The sequence below is a fragment of the Salvelinus sp. IW2-2015 genome, linkage group LG4q.1:29 (assembly GCF_002910315.2).
Source record: "Salvelinus sp. IW2-2015 linkage group LG4q.1:29, ASM291031v2, whole genome shotgun sequence".
Taxonomy (NCBI): Eukaryota; Metazoa; Chordata; class Actinopteri; order Salmoniformes; family Salmonidae; genus Salvelinus; species Salvelinus sp. IW2-2015.
The window spans coordinates 59,815,071-59,835,946 of record NC_036842.1 but is presented as its reverse complement, the minus strand read 5'-3'; the positions used below and the strand labels follow the sequence as shown (position 1 = coordinate 59,835,946).

The following is a 20,876-nucleotide window of genomic DNA, read 5'->3' as shown; positions in this document are numbered from 1 at the left end:
AGATTTAATCAGATCCCCCCTGGGAGGGGAGAGAACCAGAGATACACCTCACAGCCAGCTTTCACAGGTCTCTCTCTCTCTCTCTCTCTCTCTCTCTCTCTCTCTCTCTCTCTCTCCTCTCTCTCTCTCTCTCTCTCTCCTCTCCTCTCTCTCTCTCTCTCTCTCTCTCTTCTCTCTCTCTCTCTCTCTCTCTCTCTCTCTCTCTCTCTCTCTCTCTCTCTCTCTCTCTCTCTCTCTCTCTCTCTCTCTCTCTCTCTCTCTCTCTCTCTCTCTCTCTCTCTCTCTCTCTCTCTCTCTCTCTCTCTCTCTCTCTCCTCTCTCTCTCCTCTCTCTCTCCTCGCTCCTCGCTCTCTCCTCTCGCTCTCTCCCGTCGCTCTCTCGCTCTCTCGCTCTCAGTCTTCTCGTCCCTCTCCTCTCTCTCTCTATAATATATATATATAGAGAGAGAGAGAGCAGCTTCATACAGTATATATATAATTAGACACGCCTCCCCAATCCAATGTCCCCAGGATCACATTAGAATCACCACCACTCCACGGATGTATCTTTTCTACTTTTTGCATCTAAAATCTGCTTGACACATGAGAGAAATACACTGTTAAGCATCACGCCGGAAAGCAACGTTTTAATGGGAGGTCTACATGTTTTTCAGACACATTTTTGTGATGTTATGAAAGTCTGACAAACACTTATAAATATTGCAATGTGCATTTGAATAATTCTACAGTTGAATAAACTTGGTGAGTTAATCCTTCATGTTAGCCCAGTCTGCGTTTGATCCCTTACAGAGCACCAGTTAATTGGCTATCTGCAAAGGACCTCAGATTATTGATAAAATAACTCTACTACAGTAGAAATAGTTTAACAAGAAGGAGCAAGAGAAATAGGTAGCCACTCCACCAGTCATTATTACGTGTTTCACAGTTACATAATTCATGCAAATTTGCGCTTTTTTTAACATAGAAGGTTTTTGTTTTGCTGCTGAGAGAGCGAGAGAGGTCACCAGAGCGAGAGAGGTCACCAGAGTGACAGGGAGGGTGAGAGACAGAGAGAGCGAAATAATATAAATTGATGAGTGTTACAATGCAACGTCATAGTTGGAGTAGCATCAATTAATTAATTAAATGACGAGACAGGAAACATGTACACTACATAGACAAAAGTATGTAGACACCCCTTCAAATTAGTGGATTCTGCTATTTCAGCCACACCCGTTGCTGACAGGTGTATAAAATCAAGCACCCAGCCATGCAATCTTTCTTTTTTTATGGTCCGGGGCTGTTTTCCCATGGTTCGGGCTAGGCCCCTTAGTGCCAGTGAAGGGAAATGCTAATGCTTACAGTGAGGGAAAAAAGTATTTGATCCCCTGCTGATTTTGTACGTTTGCCCACTGACAAAGATATTATCAGTCTATAATTTTAATGGTAGGTTATTTGAACAGTGAGAGACAGAATAACAACAAAAATATCCAGAAAAATGCATGTCAAAAATGTTATAAATTGATTTGCATTTTAATGAGGGAAATAAGTATTTGACCCCTTCTCAATCAAAAAGATTTCTGGCTCCCAGGTGTCTTTCATACAAGGTAACATTTACATTACATTTACATTACATTTAAGTCATTTAGCAGACGCTCTTATCCAGAGCGACTTACAAATTGGTGCATTCACCTTATGATATCCAGTGGAACAACCACTTTACAATAGTGCATCAACTCTTTAAGGGGGGGGGTTAGAAGGATTACTTTATCCTATCCTAGGTATTCCTTAAAGAGGTGGGGTTTCAGGTGTCTCCGGAAGGTGGTGATTGACTCCGCTGACCTGGCGTCGGAGGGAGTTTGTTCCACCATTGGGTGCCAAGGCAGCGAACAGTTTTGACTGGGCTTGAGCGCGGAACTGTACTTCCTCAGAGGTAGGGAGGCGAGCAGGCAGAGGTGGTATAGAACGCAGTGCCCTTGTTTGGGTGTAGGGGCCTGATCAGAGCCTGAAGGTACGGAGGTGCGTTCCCCTCACAGCTCCGTAGGCAAACACCATGGTCTTGTAGCGGATGCGAGCTTCAACTGGAAGCCAGTGGAGAGAGCGGAGGAGCGGGATGGCGTGACGTGAGAGAACTGTGCGGAAAGTTGAACACCGAGACGGGCTGCGGCGTTTCTGGATGAGTTGTAGGGTTTAATGGCACAGGCAGGAGCCCAGCCAACAGCGAGTTGCAGTAATCCAGACGGGAGATGACAAGTGCCTGGTTTAGGACCTGCGCCGCTTCTGCTGAGGCAGGTCGTACTCTGCGAATGTACTTCTTAAAGGGAGTGCTCCTAATCTCAGTTTCTTACCTGTATAAAAGATACCTGTCCACAGAAGCAATCAATCAATCAGATTCCAAACTCTCCACCATGGCCAAGACCAAAGAGCTCCAAGGATGTCAGGGACAAGATTGTAGACCTACACAAGGCTGGAATGGGCTACAAGACCATCGCCAAGCAGCTTGGTGAGAAGGTGACAACAGTTTCTGTGATTATTCGCAAATGGAGAGAACACACAAAGACCTGTCAATCTCCCTCAGCCTGGGGCTCCATGCAAGATCTCACCTCGTGAAGTTGCAATGATCATGAGAACGGTGAGGAATCAGCCCAGAACTACACAGGAGGATCTTGTCAATGATCTCAAGGCAGCTGGACCATAGTCATCAAGAAAACAATTGGTAAACACACTATGCCGTGAAGGACTGAAATCCTGCAGCGCCCGCAAGGTCCCCCTGCTCAAGAAAGCACATATACATGCCCGTCTGAAGTTTGCCAATGAACATCTGAATGATTCAGAGGACAACTGGGTGAACGTGTTGTGGGTCAGATGAGACCAAAATGGAGTTCTTTGGCATCAACCCAACTTGCCGTGTTTGGAGGAGGAGGAATGCTGCCTATGACCCCAAAAACCATCCCACCGTCAAACATGGAGGTGGAAACATTATGCTTTGGGGGTGTTTTTCTGCTAAAGGGACAGGACAACTTCACCGCATCAAAGGGACGATGGACGGGGCCATGTACCGTCAAATCTTGGGTGAAAACCTCCTTCCCTCAGCCAGGGTATTGAAAATGGGTCGTGGATGGGTATTCCAGCATGACAATGACCCAAAACACACGGCCAAGGCAACAAAGGAGTGGCTCAAGAAGAAGCACATTAAGGTCCTGGAGTGACCTAGCCAGTATCCAGACCTTAATCCCATAGAAAATCTGTGGAGGGAGCTGAAGGTTCGAGTTGCCAAACGTCAGCCTCAAACCTTAATGACTTGAAGAAGACTGCACAAGAGGAGTGGGACAAAATCCCTCCTGAGATGTGTGCAAACCTGGTGGCCAACTACAAGAAACGTCTGACCTCTGTGATTGCCAACAAGGGTTTTGCCACCAAGTACTAAGTCATGTTTTGCAGAGGGGTCAAATACTTATTTCCCTCATTAAAATGCAAATCAATTCATAACATTTTTGACATGCGGTTTTTCTGGATTTTTTTGTTGATATTCTGTCTCTCACTGTTCAAATAACACCTCCATTAAAATTATAGACTGATCATTTCTTTGTCAGTGGGCAAACGTACAAAATCAGCAGGGGATCAAATACTTTTTTCCCTCACTGTAATAGCTTAATGCTACAATCAAATCAATGAAATGTATTTATAAAGCCCTTTTTACATCAGCAGATGTCACAAAGTGCTATACAGAAACCCAGCCTAAAATCCCAAACAGCAAGCAATGCAGATGTAGAAGCACGTGGCTAGGAAGACCTCCCAAGAAAGGCAGGAACCGAGGAAGAAACCTAGAGAGGAACCAGGCTCTGAGGTGTGGCCAGTCCTCTTTTGGCTGTGCTTGGTGGAGATTATAACAGTACATGGCCATTTAAGCCCAGATTGTTCTTCAAGATGTTCAAACTTTCATAGATGACCAGCAGGGTCATTCTAGACAATTCTGTGCTTCCAACTTTGTGTAAACAGTTTGTGGAAGGCCCTTTCCTGTTTCGGCTTGACAATTCCCCCGTGCACAAAGCAAGGTCCATACAGCAATGGTTTGTCGAGATCGGTGTGGAAGAACTTGACTGGCCTGCACAGAGCCCTGACCTGAACCCCATCGAACACCTTTGGGATGATTTGGAATGCAGACTGCGAGCCAGGCCTAATCGCCCAACATCAGTGTCCGACCTCACTAATGCTCGTGGCTGAATGGAAGCAAGTCCCTACAGCAATGTTCCAACATCTAGTGGAAAGCCTAACCAGAAGAGTGGAGGCAGTTATAGCAGCAAAGGGGTGACCAACTCCATATAAATGCCCATGATTTTGGAATGAGATATTCAACGAGCAGGTGTCCACATACTTTTGGTCATGTTGTGTATCTCATTGCACAATCTGAATGCACAATCAATGTTGCCTAAATATATTCACCTGACTTGTTCCATCTGTTTGAAACTAGGCTTGCCAATGCTCAGGACCCTTGGGCCTCTGTCTTTGTTCTTTCCAAAGGCAGAGCAGAAGGTGCTACTCTTGCAACAAGCCCTACTAATGAACCTGATTTCAAAACAAGCAGTTTGTAAAGCACATCTCAGGAGTTATGAAACTTGTTCAAATGAATTAACGCTCATGAATATAAGGGGTTTGTGCTGGACATTTTTTTTTATGGCAGAGTAGGAAAGCATGCTTATTCACACATCAAACGCAGGCTAAGACTGCAGAAGACAGTGGGAAGAACATAGGAGGAACATAAGTCAGAATGCAATTGAAATGACCACTATAGATCTGCTGGGAGGAGTGTTCCCACTAGAGATCTTCACAGACCCAAAATTCTGACATCCGACCCGGGACCCGAGCAGACCCGGGTCCTAACTTCTGACTTTTGTCTCAGATCTGGGTCCGGTCTGATATAATTGCCACGGATCTCGGCTATGTGCAACTAAAAATTGATTTACCGACTGGACCCAATTGGACCTGTCCTCTGTTAATTTACTGTTTGTTTGATGAGAACTGCACACGCTTGTTATCTGTGTCAGCCAATTGCAACTCAATAAAACATATAGCTTATGTCCAGTTCCAACTGCTCACCTCACATGCTCCTGCTGCTGCGACGAGAGAGGGACCGAGTAAGAGGAGCCTTGGCCTAGGCTAAGTTGATTCCGAAGATGGAGTTATTTTTCATTGAAGTAAAAGGAAAGTTAGAGGAGGAAGACGATGGTGAAAAGAAGCCGACAAGGGGAATGTCCTCGGGGACAAGTTTTAATATTGTAGTAGACAAAGAGGAGAAGAACGTTGGCGCAGCCAAATGGACTGTGTGCAACTCGCTATTCAGGTTTAATGTCATTTTCTCCCTTTCATTGATTTATTATTAATTGTTTAGTCATTAATAATAATAATTATTATTATTATGTGCTTGATGTAAAAAAAAATAGCATTAGCCTATTGCTGTTATTTGTTGAGTCAAACAATACAATGCTTATCTTTATAAAAATATTATAATCGAAAATGTATGAATTAGCCTCCTTCTGTACCCCTGTATCTGTACAGCAGTAGTAGCCTATCTATATAGTATACAAATAAATCCATGTCGATGTCGGTGACACGGCACCGGCATATCTCTATCTTTCTCTCAGTCTCTCTAGGGCTAGGCCTAAGCTTGTTTCTCTTAATATATATATATTTTATATTCATATCATACAGTGGACCACTAAGACTATAGGAAAGGGTCTATGCATGCAATGGCCTGATGCATTTAGCGCAACAAAAAATGTGTCTCTCGGATCCCAACCAGCACGGGTCTGTTTGTGTCTGTTTTCCACTGCCCTTTTCGGAACGGGTCTGACTGTCCTTGAGTCCATTCGGAACGGGTCTCCGTTTTCTTTTTAAATTAATTTATGCATATCGGGTCAGGTGGAAAAACCACAGATCCATTTCGGAACGGGTCCAACTTTTTTGACCTGTGAAGACCTCTAGTTCCCACTAACCTGGGCCCTGATCTAGTATGCTTTAGTTGACTCTTGTCACCATCATTGCCATGCCAAACACATCCTCCATCAGGCAGGACTACCCAGTGCATGAAGCATACAATAGCTAGCCTGTCATGCTGGTGGTATTTGAGATGAACTCAATCGTATGTGTGAGCAAAGATGAAAGCAGTGCTATGTTTCCTAACATAATGTGCTATCAATAAAAAAAGGCATGAAACTGTAGCCGGACTGAAGATTACACAGCTTCATGGAGGGGAAATACAACTAGGCTGTCTGATACAATGGTTCTCTTTATCATCCAAGGCTACTTTTCCATGACATCTTCTACAGGAGAACCCATGTGAATCTACAGATAACTACCAAAATAAAGGAAACACCAACATAAAGTGTTTGGCAACCACGAGATTCTAACAGAATGTCTGGAAAAAAAGGTTCTGGATAGAACCAAAAAGGGTTCTATCACTTGCTTCATATTGTATATGGCATTCCTAAAGGTTCTATATACTATAGAACCGTTCTTCTTCACTGAACCAAAATTGGTTCCATATAGAACCCTTGAGTTCCATTTAGGGTTCTACATGGAACCAGGTGTGGCAGATATGTGAAGCAAGCATAGAACCCTTTTTGGTTCGATCCAGAACATTTTGGAGGGATGCAACACCATTCTTCCACAATAAATTCCTAATGCAAATGGTGGTGGAAAACACTGTCTCAGGTGCCATTCCAGAATCTCCTTAGAAGTGTTCATTTGGGTTGAGATTTAGTGACTGAGACACAGACACCTTTTAAACCCCCTATGTTCCTTTGAGACCCCTCTTTCAAAGTCAAAGTCACTGAGATCTCTTCTTCTAGCCATGGTAGCCAAAATAATGGCAACTGGGCATTTCTAATCAAGACCCTAAGCATGATGGGATGTTAATTGCTTTATTAACTCAGGATCCACAACTGTGTGGAAGCACCTGCATTCAATAAACTTTGCATCTGTCATTTACTCAAGTGTTTCCTTTATTTTGGCAGTTACCTGTAGATCTAGGAGAAGAGAACCTAAATGAAGAGGTAAACTGTGATTCCTGAAGGCCGATGCTCAATTCAGACTGGATACACCAGTTAATGCAGTTCATGGTAACCTCTAATGGAATGAGTTTCAAACTGCCAGAATAAATGTGTTTTTCTTGTTGCTTTGTTTGGGATTGTATGAAGTGAACGCAAGCTGTAAGAATCTATGAAACTAAGAAACTGACAGAAATGTAATCAATCTGCCAAGTGCACTGTATCAACATTTCTTGAGCTCGCTTTGATACGGAAAAGAGAGTTAGGCTAAATTTGATACAATAACAGAGATAGCGAGATGTGTATACAGTGCTTCTTATAACTAGTATATTAGACTCATAAGATATCGGCTGTTCTTTTTTATTCGACCAAGGAATGGGTGATGGAGCACAAGAAGGGTTATGGTTGAGAAACAGAACATTACAGAAACCGTTTCTTATCTGAAGATGAGAGATCAGTTTCAGTAGTTAAGCATCTGCATCATTGAACTGCACTGAACAATTCACTTAATTGATTAAATATTCAATTAGGATACATTTTTCAGGGCTGGATCTGGAAATACAAGCTAAACCTCAGGATCGCAGTAAGTAAATCATGGTAAACTGATATTGCGTGAATTATGTTTGAGGTCAATGCAATCTCAAGGGACATGTGTTTCATAGAAATCACCATCACTGCTACTTTATGTATATATGTTTTCCAGAAACTAAAAAGTCAGATAAAAATACTGTTTATTTTCTATTCTCATTGAACACTTTCCTCCTCATTACTCCACCAAATACATAACTTTGAGTTTGCTAATTCATCTATAGACCTATCCATGGGCAGCTCACAAAGTTGTCTGCAATTTACTCAGTATTCTGGACAATAGGAGGAAGCAAGGTAAATACTGTAAGTGTGGTGTGGCTGCTCTGGGCTTGCATAATGTGACTGGTTGATGAGGGTGGGTGGCAGAGAGAAAGGCTTATTTCACAGCAAGGTGAACCCCATCTGTAGACAGCAGCTGTGTTGGCTGTCAGAGGAGGAATCAGATCTAAACTCCAAAACAATAGCTGGAGAAGACATGTCTTTCTTTATACAGCACAAACACAGACAACTATACACATACACACAAGTATATACACACACATACACAGGCACACCAGCAATGGGTAATGAAAACCTTTTTAAACATGAAGGCTTAGATTGATTTGAGGAAAACAAGGGGAGTATGGCATTGTAGATGAATCATGAACGTCACGATCTGAACTTTTAAACCTTTCATTCCCATCACAAGAAGTTTCATGTTAGACATTGGAAGGAGGGACTGAAACTCAATTACATTTCACTTCCAAGTGCAAGAAGCACTCCCAGGTGCGTGTAGGTTTAAAAATAATTCGTAAAAGCAGTGGAAAGCATGGGCATATAAGCAAGAGAATATATTCAGAATCACCTTGATTCGCAGGAATTTGAATTGGTGAAATGATGTTGCCACAATAAACAGCATATACAGACAGACGATAAACAGGATATAAAAACAGACGATAAACAGGATATACAGATAGACGATTACAGGATATACAGACAGACGATAAACAGGATATACAGACAGACGATTAACAGAATATACAGACAGACGATAAACAGGATATAAAAACAGACGATAAACAGGATATACAGACAGACAATAAACAGGATATACAGACGATAAACAGGATATACAGACAGACAACATATGTAGAAGCAGAGTTTACACAAATCGACATGCAGTATTTACACTATGTACACTGTACATTTATAAAGTATTTTTGATATGGAACTTTGCAATGTACAGTGAAAATGCTTGATGTGTTTAAATATCATTTGACAGTCTGCCTTTTTAGCTTGGCCTAATTTAAGACAACTTTGTTGATATTTTTGACATCCTTTGTTTTATCTTCATTGATTCATGTCTTTTACTGCCTTTGTTAGTTTTGTATCTTTCATTTTATAAATTTTCTCTAAAGTGTGAAAATAAAAATACAGTTGAATTAGATGTTAAATCTTAAAATGATGAAATTACATTTATAGTCATATGAATATATATTCCAATAACTTAATAGTATATAGTTCTTATTAAGACGATTTTCAAATATGTGAACCAATTTCAAAGGCTACCATGCACAGGTTTGGAGAAGATTGCTGCTGATCTGATTGGGATGAATGAGGACAATGGCCAAGGGGTTAAGAGCTATTAGCATGTGTGAAGGTCCATGTCCTTCCAGAGCTGATGACTCAGACAGGTGAAGTTCACAGAAATTCCAAACTCATGACTGTTGAGATCTGTTTTTATCGTGACTTCTACTTGTCATGATTAGATTAAAGACATTTGGACACACATCTAATCACCCTGAAACAGGCCATTTTATGCAGTGTCAGCTGATGTAAATATAATAATAATAATTGTAATTATAATAATTTGATGGGTGCTTATATTTGTCCTGTTTTACACATGAACAAGTGTGTATTATACGCATGTGTGAATTGTGAATGTTTTTTGCATATCCCAACTCCCCCTGAGACACCCTCGAAGAGTGGGGTCACGGCCCGAGTCACATATTCAAGAATGTGGGCAAATATTAAGGCCACCTTCTCATACTGTACTTTCAACTGCTCTAATGTTATTGTAAGATATGTTGAGTAAAAGGCTAACACAGTCGGACATGGTGTCCTCTCTCTACTACCACACTTGCATAATGCGCCAGGGAAGGAACAGCTAACTTAACAGAACTAGATCCTACTTTTTTTACGTAGTGAGGGGTTTTATACATGTAAAAACATTTTATATAACCCCTCAAGAGAAAGAAAGAGTAAGAAATGCAATAATCCCGACCAAATTGTCGACGAGGACAAGACGTACAGTAATTATACAAAAAGTTCACAAAACAGAATTGAAGTTAAAAATCTATAGTGCAGTTTATCCATTTTATTCCATTCCATAAATCCAGGCAGTAAGTGAATCTAAAACTTGTGGATGTCTGGAAAAAAACAAGAGAGTGAAAAAAGGAAGCGTAGCACTCCAAAATATAAAAAGTTCCTTAAAGCTGCACTATGCTACTTTTTGGGGCGACCTGACCAAATTCACATAGAAAATATGAGTTATAGATCTCTCATTCTCGTTGAAAGCAAGTCTAAGAAGTGGTAGATTGTTTCAATGTGCGATATTTCTATGCATTCTTGAGTTTTGTTTTTTGCGTCTTTTACTTTTGGTTTTGTAAACCAGCTGAAAATACAATATTTGGGGTTATTGAAAAGATATATCACAGTGATTTAGATGGTACAATGATTCTCTACACTACACATTTACATTGCTTGTTTTGTCACAAACTGATATTAGGCAAACTATTAGAATTTTTGCAACCAGGAAATGGCGGAGCGTCTCAAATTGTAATTACTGGAAAGCCAGCAACTCAGATGGAAACGATTATAGCAAGACAGTCAAGCCAATATTTAATTGGTGTATAGGTAAAATGTGGTTGAGTAAGTGGCCAAGATGGATCCTTTCCAGGCAATGGCTTGGCTTCCATACACTTTGAAAGATAGCCCTAGTACTGCTTAATATTATTTAACGGTACTTGGACTGTCTTTAAAAGTGTATCCACTATTAAATGCTTTTCTAAGTGCTTCATCATACAGTAGTATGTAATCAATGAACTCTAAAAAGCACTGCTGCCTACCCCACCACAAAACATTTTTTCATTGATCCCATCTAAACTTGTTTGATTGTGTTTCTCAGGGTCTACTCTCAGGGGCTCACCCTGCCAACTGTGTGCAGTGTGTGTGTGCAGTGTGTGTGTGTGTGTAGTGTGTGTGTATGTAGTGTGTGTGTTGGCTGGAGACAGGGGACAGAGGGACCTATGGACCATCAGAAAAAGGACTTACTTGCGGGACTTGTGGTCTAGGAGGTTGTCATCCAGGTTGAGCAGGGTTGGCTGGCTGATGACTCTCCTGTTGTACAGCATGGTGTTCCTCCTCAGGGAGAGCAGCGACTGACAGAACTTCACCCCCATCTCCTCCAATTCCCCCGTGCCAGTCTGCATGCCCTAGAACAAACAAGACAACACAGACGCGGTCCATTTAAAACACAAGAACATCAGGATATGATATGACGTCTTTAGAAAAGCTTCCGGTCTTTCATTAGAAAGAAACAAGATAAATAGCCTTCTGATTACTGGTATGGTATGTACTGTAATTTCTGGACAAGTAGGATTGCTTCAGCTTTACATTAGCCTGGTAACTAAATTGTAATACTTCTGAGTGGGGCCATTGGGGTATTTAGCCTACAGTCCATAACCACTGAGTGTGTTGTATAGAAAGCCTCTCTGGATAATTGTATTCATATCAAAGTAGCGACTGTCATGGAAAAATAGCTGTGATCTGCTCATTAACCTATCTGCTCTGAATACATAGAACTTGCACCTTCAGGACATTAGCTTTTGTATGTTTTGCCTGGGAATCTCGTAATGTTATAATGATTGCAGATAATTGCTCTACAGGCAACTGCACCTGCTTACTCAACCGTGTTATTAGCACATGCACATTAGAAGCTACTTCTCTAAGGGTTAGGAGAAGACCACCAGTAGCAGATCCCCAGAGGGTGTCATCCAACCGGGCTGTTTGTTTCTCTCCGCGGCTGTCACCAAACTGATGAAACGTGGCATGCTTTACAAAAGGACGTGTTTATGCAAATATAAGAGTAAATACGGGTGACACATGACATGATAATGGCATGTTTTTCAGCAGCCTTGTGATCCTCACAAGTGACTCTCAGCCTGCTACAGCCATGTATCCATTTGGCCTATATGTCACCCCGCTCCAGCATAGTACTCAATGAGACTTCAGAATCACATGCTCTGCTCCGCATGCAGTCTCTTTAGAGCAGGTGTGATGTTTTCATCCACAATCGCCATAATGGCAAAACAAATAGTGTAGCAATTTTCCAGATGACTCTCCTCCTCTTTAATCCTGTGTTTAGGCCATGCTTTTCTTCCATCCAATATCCTTTTCTCCTCCCCTGTAGGAACCATGTCAGAGCAGATAAGTGGAATGCCTGCTCCGTGCGCCGCATGTGCAATGAGACAGGGTAGTGAGGAGGGCTAGAGAACTGGAGAGCTGGGTGCTGGGCCCGCAGTAGCTCTGTGACTCATGGGAGGAGACTGTCTAAAAGTGTCATGGCTTCGAAGTGTGTGTGTGTGTGTGTTTGTGTGCATTGTGTTTGTGTGTGTGTCTGGATCCATACCCCCTGAGAAACACCATATATTGCACTAAGAAGACAGACCAACCTGTCAAAATGAGTGGTACATAGTGTGCAAGGGATAGCTGTTCAATAATTCAGAGTGCAGAAGAAGAGGTTTACATGTCCAGCATGCATAGAGCCCTGGCTGTTTGCTTGGGAAGGAAAATCAATTCTTCCCCTGTTTGCATTGTGGAGGCAACATTGACCATTTCAATTGCTGACTCTGCTCTCACCCTCCTCAAAATGTCAAACATGAGGATGGCATGAGGATATGTCATGTAATTAAACCACTCTTCCTTTTCTCATGTTGGCTCATTTAAAGACAGATATGTGCAATGGAAATGTGGGAATGTTAATTACACCTTTCTGGCACTAATGCTACGGCTAATGAAAGGAAGAAAGTATCTGATGCATCTGTGAGCACAAGCTGCTTCCTAAATGACACAATACCTTCTCTATCTGAGTATAACAATAGAGCAATATGAACTACCCAGCAAGTTCCCAAAGGGCATAGTGTTTGGTTAATAGCTAAAAAAATTATAGCCTATGAGCTTCCAAGTGTCAAGTACAGATGTAGGATCGTAATTTGAGCCAGTTTGCTACAGCAGGAAAATAATCCTGCAGCAACAAGAAATGTGAATTATTATTTGGATTATAATTAATGGACAGTTTTTGTAGGGATTGATACATTTTTCATTTGGCCAAATCAAGTCTGACATTTTAAAGTGGAAATCACTAAATGTACAAGCCTTTTTAAACCTTGAATACACTACAAGTTTGCAAAAGAGTGATCAAATTAAGATCCTACATCTGTACATCAGAGAGAGAGAGACTTGGCTCCCTATATCCCCTTCCAGTTCAACTGCAGGGTCTGACATTACACTAATGGTTCACAAATCATTTAATTGTAATTTGCCATTTGATACATTTATTATCGACCAAGTGCCTAATAATGCCGTTGAGATGGTGGCCCAGGGACTATACTAAACGAATACAACTGTATTCATTATGCTGTCTCATACAGTAGCTATGTCTGTCCTACATATTTCATGGGGTTTACTATCTGTCGTACAGCTGGCCTGGAAACCTTCTGACACACCCTGTTGCTAAATAAAAAAAAACAGCAAAATACTGCTAGACTAATGTTTCACTTTCAAAATAAATCTATGCCAAAGATCAGACAAATGGCAATAATAATTGAGCATTTGAAACAGTGCTTGAATTGTATGTATTTTTCATGTGAGATAACTCCAACCATGGGATCAGAGGGACCTCATTTGCTGTTTGAGGAGAGAGCCAAGTGTCCTTGTCCCATGTTGGGATGGCTGATTTGTATAGCATATGTCCATAAATAGATGTGTGGGTTTCAAGCGGGCGTTACGGAGAAATGCTTAAAAAGATCTCGTGGCTTTGATGAATCTCTTAATGAACTCCTAGCCATGCATACAGATCTCCATCATGTCAACATGACTTCTCCAGCCCATAGAGACACCATGGTTTCAAACCTCTACCACAGATTTCCCAACATACTCTGTGTAGCCTGTATTGTACCGCCCACTCGATTTACATTTCTGTTAAAATTCCTTTATGAGATTTACGGTAACGGAGGATATTTCCTTCAGATTATCATTAGCCTCCTCTCTATAGCCACTTGTAAATGATATCTCCTTTCAAGCCCCAGGAAATTAAAAAAGGGAGTCTGAACACAACACACATTAATATTTCCCTGCAATACACGATACAAAGCAAACAGAGCGTCTGGAGCCTCTTGGTCCCTTGTTTGGGGAGTTAGTCTCTGTATCTAGTCCAGTGGTTCTCAATCCTGGTCCTGGGGACCTTTGTTTTTGCCCTAGCACTACACAGCCGACTCAAATGATCAACTCATCATCAGGCTTTGATGATTTGAATCAGGTGTGGAGTGCTAAAGCAAAAACAAAAATGTGCACTCCTTTGGGTCCCCAGGACCAGGATTGGGAAACAGTTGTCTAGTCTCCTGATGTTGGTTAGCGTGTCCTTTAACCTCCCTGTAGAAATCACTGTCTATATCCTGTACAGATTGTGCCTTCCCACTGCGGTGGCCGCTCATTGGAAACAACAACTCCCTAATGGTCTTGTTAACAGGTTCACGCACCTCAGTCAGTCCTCAAACAGAACACAGGTTGGCCGGGAGTGTGGTAAGGTGAGTCCACCAAGGCGTTACACACACATGCATGCACGCACACACGCACACACACACACACACTCCCTGCAACACGGATGTAGTGCAGGAGGATTTTGTCTGGGATTTGGCATTTGGTGTATCTTTTAAAAGGCTCTCTCGTCATGACTCTTTCATTTGATATTAGACCCTGATGAATATTGGATGGGTTCTGCCTTCCTCAGCGAAAGACTGACCTTCAGGAAATATATTCTGAGGTCACTGCCCTGGGGTTTGAAGTTGATGTGCTGGCTCTCTTGTCCTCTATGTGTATGTGGTCCCACTAGGAAAGCTTATTCTGGGGAAGTTTGATATATAACTGTATTATTAAATCACTGACTAATGTATGTATTTTGAGTTGTAGTTATTAAACTCGGCTTTAGTGGAGCATCCTGTGATTGTTTTTTGGCACCTTTACATTATCTGACAAACTTTTACATTTCAAATAAAAGCCTTTTAAAGCCCTATAAATGAAGTCATCCTCTTGTCCTCTTCTTTATTTTGGAAGCGTATCTAGAATGAAGGACCATAAAAGAGGAAGACAACCGGTAGTTTGTGAGGACGCGAGAAACTCCAGAAACCTAATCAAAGTATTTTGTGCTCATTTATCTTGGCACTCGTTTGTCTTAATTGTGTCCTTAAGAAAAATAAGACTTGATTAGTTTGGGCGTAAAGAAATGACAACTCAGCAGACATTCTTCCCCTCTAGCTGGAAATGCAAAGCTAAGGTGATTAGAGGTAGAATCTTTGTGATGCAAATTAGATTCCTTTGAAGATTTCCCTTCTTTTAGCGTAGACAGTCTTACTGCGTCAAGCAATAGAAACCTAGTGTCATGGTGGTGAATGGAAAGATTCAGTGGGAAGGGAAAAGTCAATATTGCTTTCAATATGCATTTGTCCCAATTCACGTAGTCAGTTTTTATATTGTGGCTGATCTGAAAACCTCATATTCAACAGTTATACTTGCAGCAATAATCACATTAATGTATTCATATTTTGACAGGCTATCATTATGAAAAACAAAGATAATAGATTCAACTGATGTTAGGAGTTCAGGCCAAGGAATCCCCTTGAATTGCCCATACAGTTCTGAAAATAAGGAAATTCAGGATACCAAAAATGATACAAATCCATGTGTGAATGAAGTACAGAATATTTTGGTCACTGTTTAAAAATATTCTCCTACATGTAGAATAAAACCAACACTTAGTTCACTAAGCCTGCATACCAAACCCAGCGTATTGCAAACTCAGTGGTGAGCTGCTCCCATCACTGACCCAGTCTCTGATTCAGTGACTGTCTGAGAGGATAATTAAGCTTCTAGTCCCTGACGAATCCCACAGCCAATCCCACGTCTCACACAAGCCACTAATTGGCATGAATTAACGGTGAACTGAGGTCATTTCATCAGTGACTGCTCAAGCAGCACATAAAGAGCGAGAGAGAGAGAGAGAGAGAGAGAGAGAGAGAGANGAGAGAGAGAGAGAGAGAGAGAGAGAGAGAGAGAGAGAGAGAGAGAGAGAGATGGTCTGCCAGACTTCTGACACGGCCTGACGATATTAGTACAGACTTTTTAATCAAGAAACATTCAGGCTTTTTCCCAACCCTAAAGTGCATGTAGCAAACATATGGCCCACCACCTGCTCACTGGGCCATCCTAATGAAAAGTCAGATTTTCTCATCCATTAGTCCATATCACCCACATTCAGCTTCTGATCTGATAACCAACACAGCAACACTTAGTGAGTGTTATTCTAGCCAGCTGGACTCAGTCTTCTAAGTCATTGACTGTGCTATAGAGAGAGCATAGAGAGAATGGTTTCAAATGACTCTCATACAGTTGAAGTCGGAAGTTTACATACACCTTAGCAAATACATTTAAACTCAGTTTTTCACAATTCCTGACATTTAATCCCAGTAAAAAATCCCTGTTTTAGGTCAGTTAGGATCACCACTTTATTTTAAGAATGTGAAATGTCAGAATAATAGTAGAGAGAATTATTTATTTCAGCTTTTATTTCTTTCATCACATTCCCAGTGGGTCAGAAGTTTACATATACTCAATTAGTATTTGATAGCATTGCCTTTATTAAATTGTTTAACTTGGGTCAAACATTTTGGGTAGCCTTCCACAAGCTTCCCACAATAAGTTGGGTGAATTTTGACCCATTCCTCCTGACAGAGCTGGTGTAACTGAGTCAGGCTTGTAGGCCTCCTTGTTCGCACACGCTTTTTCAGTTCTGCCCACACATTTTCTATAGGTTGAGGTCAGGGCTTTGTGATGGCCACGCCAATACCTTGACTTTGTTGTCCTTAGGCCATTTTGTCACGACTTTGGAAGTATGCTTGGGGTCATTGTCCATTTGGAAGACCCATTTGCGACCAAGCTTTAACTTCCTGACTGATGTCTTGAATGGGGACCGCTGATTTGTTCGAATTCCATTGATCAGCATGTATTGCTGTCAAAATGTGCTTGCTCTATTCTACAGAGACAGTTCCATCACTTATGGATCTTCTAATATCATTTAAATCAGGAATTACATGAAACCATGAAGGCAGTTTAACAGTAGATTTTCTTGGTGGGGTGGGGGTTAAAATAGAGGACTTGAACATGTAATCAACACCTTAATCCTCCTGATATACATTTGAAAGTGATCTTTCATTGACTCAACTTAATTTTCTTCATGCTCAGGAACACTCTGCTATGGAACAACCTTTATCTCATTTTGAAAAAGCTATGCTATAGAAAGTTACAGCATAAATATACCATACAATAAGATATTACCACCAAGGTCAAGATTAACTGTGGGCATGAACGGACCCATGGCACTCATCTAAAGAGGGGAAGGTATTCTGGCAATGTTCCCACCTATCCACTGGCTGCCTCTGCGGCCCAATTTCATGTCTCTTATTTCTGATGGTCTGAACATTATATGTAATTTCTTCACCAAGGTTGTTTGCCCACACTGATGATCATAAGTGAATCTTCAGTACTTACTCGTAGTCGAACGCTGTTTAAAGATGGATTGAAAAGGGTGAATAAAGGAAGATGACGTGGCTTACTTTTATGTTTATGTGAAAGAAGCATATATACACTGAACAAAAATATAAACGCAGCATGTAAGGTGTTCATGTTTCATGAGCTGAAATAAAAATCCCAGACATTTTCGATACGCACCAAAAGCGCACCAAAAGCTCACACAACAAAATGCCACAGATATCTCAAGTTTTGAGTGAGTGTGCAATTGGCATGCTGACTGCAGGAATGTCCACCAGAGCTGTTGCCAGAGAATTGAATGTTCATTTCTTTACCATAAGCCACCCCCAACATCGTTTTAGAGAATTTGGCAGTACGTCCAACTGGCCTCACAACCGCAGACCACGTGTAACCACGCCAGCCCAGGACCTCCACATCCGGCTTCTTCACATGTGGGATCGTCTGAGACCAGTCACCCGGACAGCTGATGAAACTGAGAACTATTTATGTCTGTAATAAAGCCCTTTTGTGGAGAAAAACTCATTCTGATTGGCTGGGCCTGGCTCCCCAGTGGATGTGCCTGGCTCCCTCCCAGGCCTACCTATGGCTGCGCCCCTGCCTAATCATGTGAAATCCATAGATTAGGGCCTAATGAATTTATTTCAATTGACTGATTTCCTTATATGAACTTTAACTCAGTAAAAATGTTGAAATTGTTGCATGCTGTATTTATATTTTTGTTCAGTATATATACATAAGATAAATAAAGGTTAAATAACAACAATCGAAAATAATTCTGCATCATCGAAAATGCAGGCAAAATTTGTGAAATCACCTGGGAGACGTTGCCTAGTAGCTTTTAAAACATGATTACAAAAAACACCATGTGAACCAATCAGCAGTGCAATAAATGATTATTACCTTCTGCAGGCTATAATGAGGAGACAGAGAGAGGGGATGGCTTCTCCTCCAATGAGATCATTACATGGAGGGGAGTTGAAAGGTGGGGAAGAGGTAGGTAGGGGGGGTTTGGGGAAGGTCAAATGGAGGGATCCATGGACACGTGAGGATTGCAAAACCTGTACTGTTATGCCAACACTTCCCTCCCAAGACTACTACAGTACAGCTAAGGTTAGTGGAATATTTGTCAGGGGAGAAACATTGGCACAACTGTAGCTACATATTTTCTTCCGTGGACCGGATAACCTTTACTAAGACATTTTTATTTCTTATTGTCTTCATAGGAGAACTACTGTTAAAAATCATAGCACGAGGAGAGTGAAAAGTTCCGCTGCTCATATAAAGACAAATTATTTATAGGTCAAAGAAAACTACTGCAAAAGTGGGTCTAGTTTACAGGCCAACTTTTTAAGACTACTTTAGGAGTGCAAGCCTAATTACCCATATTGCTTTTGGGAGGTGTTCCTTTCTCCCCCTCTTCATAATATATGAACCATTTCTTCTCAAGAGATGTTGCAGCATGAGAAGATACACTAGTATGACTCTTCTGTTGATATCTACTGTGCTTATTCAAACATAATATTTCTACTCCACTGTTATTTCTCAAAGGAGGTGTGAGTGTTTGTGCCTCAGGGAGGGAACACTGATTGTATACCACTACAATCCCAGAGGAAGCCAATGCATCGGTGCATTTTGAAGAGCTATCCTTCTCTGTCTATTTAGGACAAGGCACTCAAACCAATTATCTTCCACAGTTGACGAAATAGCTCTACTGCACCAACGTATCAATGAACTGGCCCCAACACAGACTCATGAAGCACATCGTAAAGAGTGATGTTGACTTCCACAAACATATACACTAAGCCAGGGCTCATAACAGCGGTCTCTGTGTACCAACCTTAAAGACGCCCTGGTCGCAGCCATTGTAGGTGCTCTCCATGGTGTAGCTCCGGAGCACACCCATCTCCCTCCAGACCACCACCCGGGCTGTGGCCTCTCGGGACTTCTCCACAAGGTAGTTGCAGCTGTTGAAGGAGAAGGCTGGGGCTATCCGGTCCAGAGTCTTAGGGATGGTCTGGAGACAAAGACAGAGGGAGAAGAAATGGGCTTTAATACAGGTGCAGGGGTGGGTATTCTTTACACTGTTTAGCCCAAATAATGTAGATAAAGAAAGGTTGATTACCGTCATGATTCATTGAAGCTCTAATAAATGATTGCTAAATTATTTAGAATATATAAATTCATTGTTTTTAACTACATGACAACATTCCCAAGACACATTGTCTTCCCCAAACAAAGCTTGATACCGTAGCTAGGTAATGATGACCAAGCGTTAAAGTAATTCTACTTCATATATCCAGTAATAGCTACCCTATATCCTGGGTCCTCCTTCAGAGTGGCAGTATTGACAGCAGAACCTGACTGCCACACAGTCTCCTTCACACTACAGCCGTACAGGAACACATTCTTCTTCCGCGAGTGACCATGGTAATCACAGAACACCTGTGGAGGCAACATGACACAGCTGTGATGACGGCCCTGAAGGAACACAAGGTTTTGGGCGTCGTTGAACATCATTAATCTAACGGGGATCACAAAAATGACAAGGTTTTAAGGGCCATTGTGTGAGATAATAACACAGCGGCTTTAGCACAAATGCAGTCGACTATCTAGTCAAAGTGTGCATTAACCACATCAATTCACGTGGAAGACACTTTGGTTAGCAACATTTACAACAAAGAGAAGTCAATCACTATCAATAAATTGCATGCATGAAGCACTTGTTTTGTTTAGTGATAATAATACAGTTTCATGCTCATAATTATTTGCAGGTACACTGGGTGATTACGATAATAATAAACTGTAAATAACGGTTCAATTGATTTACAAATCGAGTTCATTTTTTTATTATACTGCTGCCACACAATTGACTTGTTCATTTCCCAACACAGTAAAAATGATCAAACCCATAGGTGAGAAAGTTTCTGATTCTTTACGTTTACGCTGAGGCAGGAAAAGTAATCATGGCCCTCAAAAAAGCCTTTGTTTCACTATGAACATTGATTTTACATAATTAACTTATATTTGGCATTTCAAGGTTAAAGACACATGCAATGCATTTTCAGTTACAGAAATAAACCTGCCAGATTGTCATTATCTAAATGAGTTACCTGTAACTGAGGTTAAACAGTTCTAAAACAGTTCAATCAAGTTTGTGGTAAGAAGGGCTGAGAAACCCAGAGCTAGATGTTTGCCTGACTTTACATTCTGGAAACAGAGCAAATGGTTGTTGGAGTTCAGGTAGAGATCACAGCAGAACAGCTTAGCTATAAACAAGATAAGTAGATTCAGAAAGAACAACACAAAAATCAGGGGAGGTGAATCAGATAGACCAGGGATGTTGAGTTATATATCTGAATGAACAACACAAAGTTCAGGGGAGGTGAATCAGATAGACCAGGGA

The 20,876-nt window shown here is 41.3% G+C and overlaps 1 protein-coding gene across 1 annotated transcript in view; it reads right to left on the bottom strand.

Annotated features, from left to right (window-relative positions):
• The window catches only part of LOC111962261 (cytosolic carboxypeptidase 4), a 141,188-nt gene that overhangs the window by 22,578 nt on the left and 97,734 nt on the right, over positions 1-20,876 (bottom strand). Inside the window, exons 21-23 of the mRNA XM_070442990.1 lie at positions 19,784-19,915; positions 19,311-19,487; positions 10,925-11,085 (exon numbers count right to left, since the gene is read on the bottom strand). Of these exons, the coding sequence (XP_070299091.1) occupies positions 10,925-11,085; positions 19,311-19,487; positions 19,784-19,915 (470 nt within the window). The remainder of the gene's footprint in view (positions 1-10,924; positions 11,086-19,310; positions 19,488-19,783; positions 19,916-20,876) is intronic.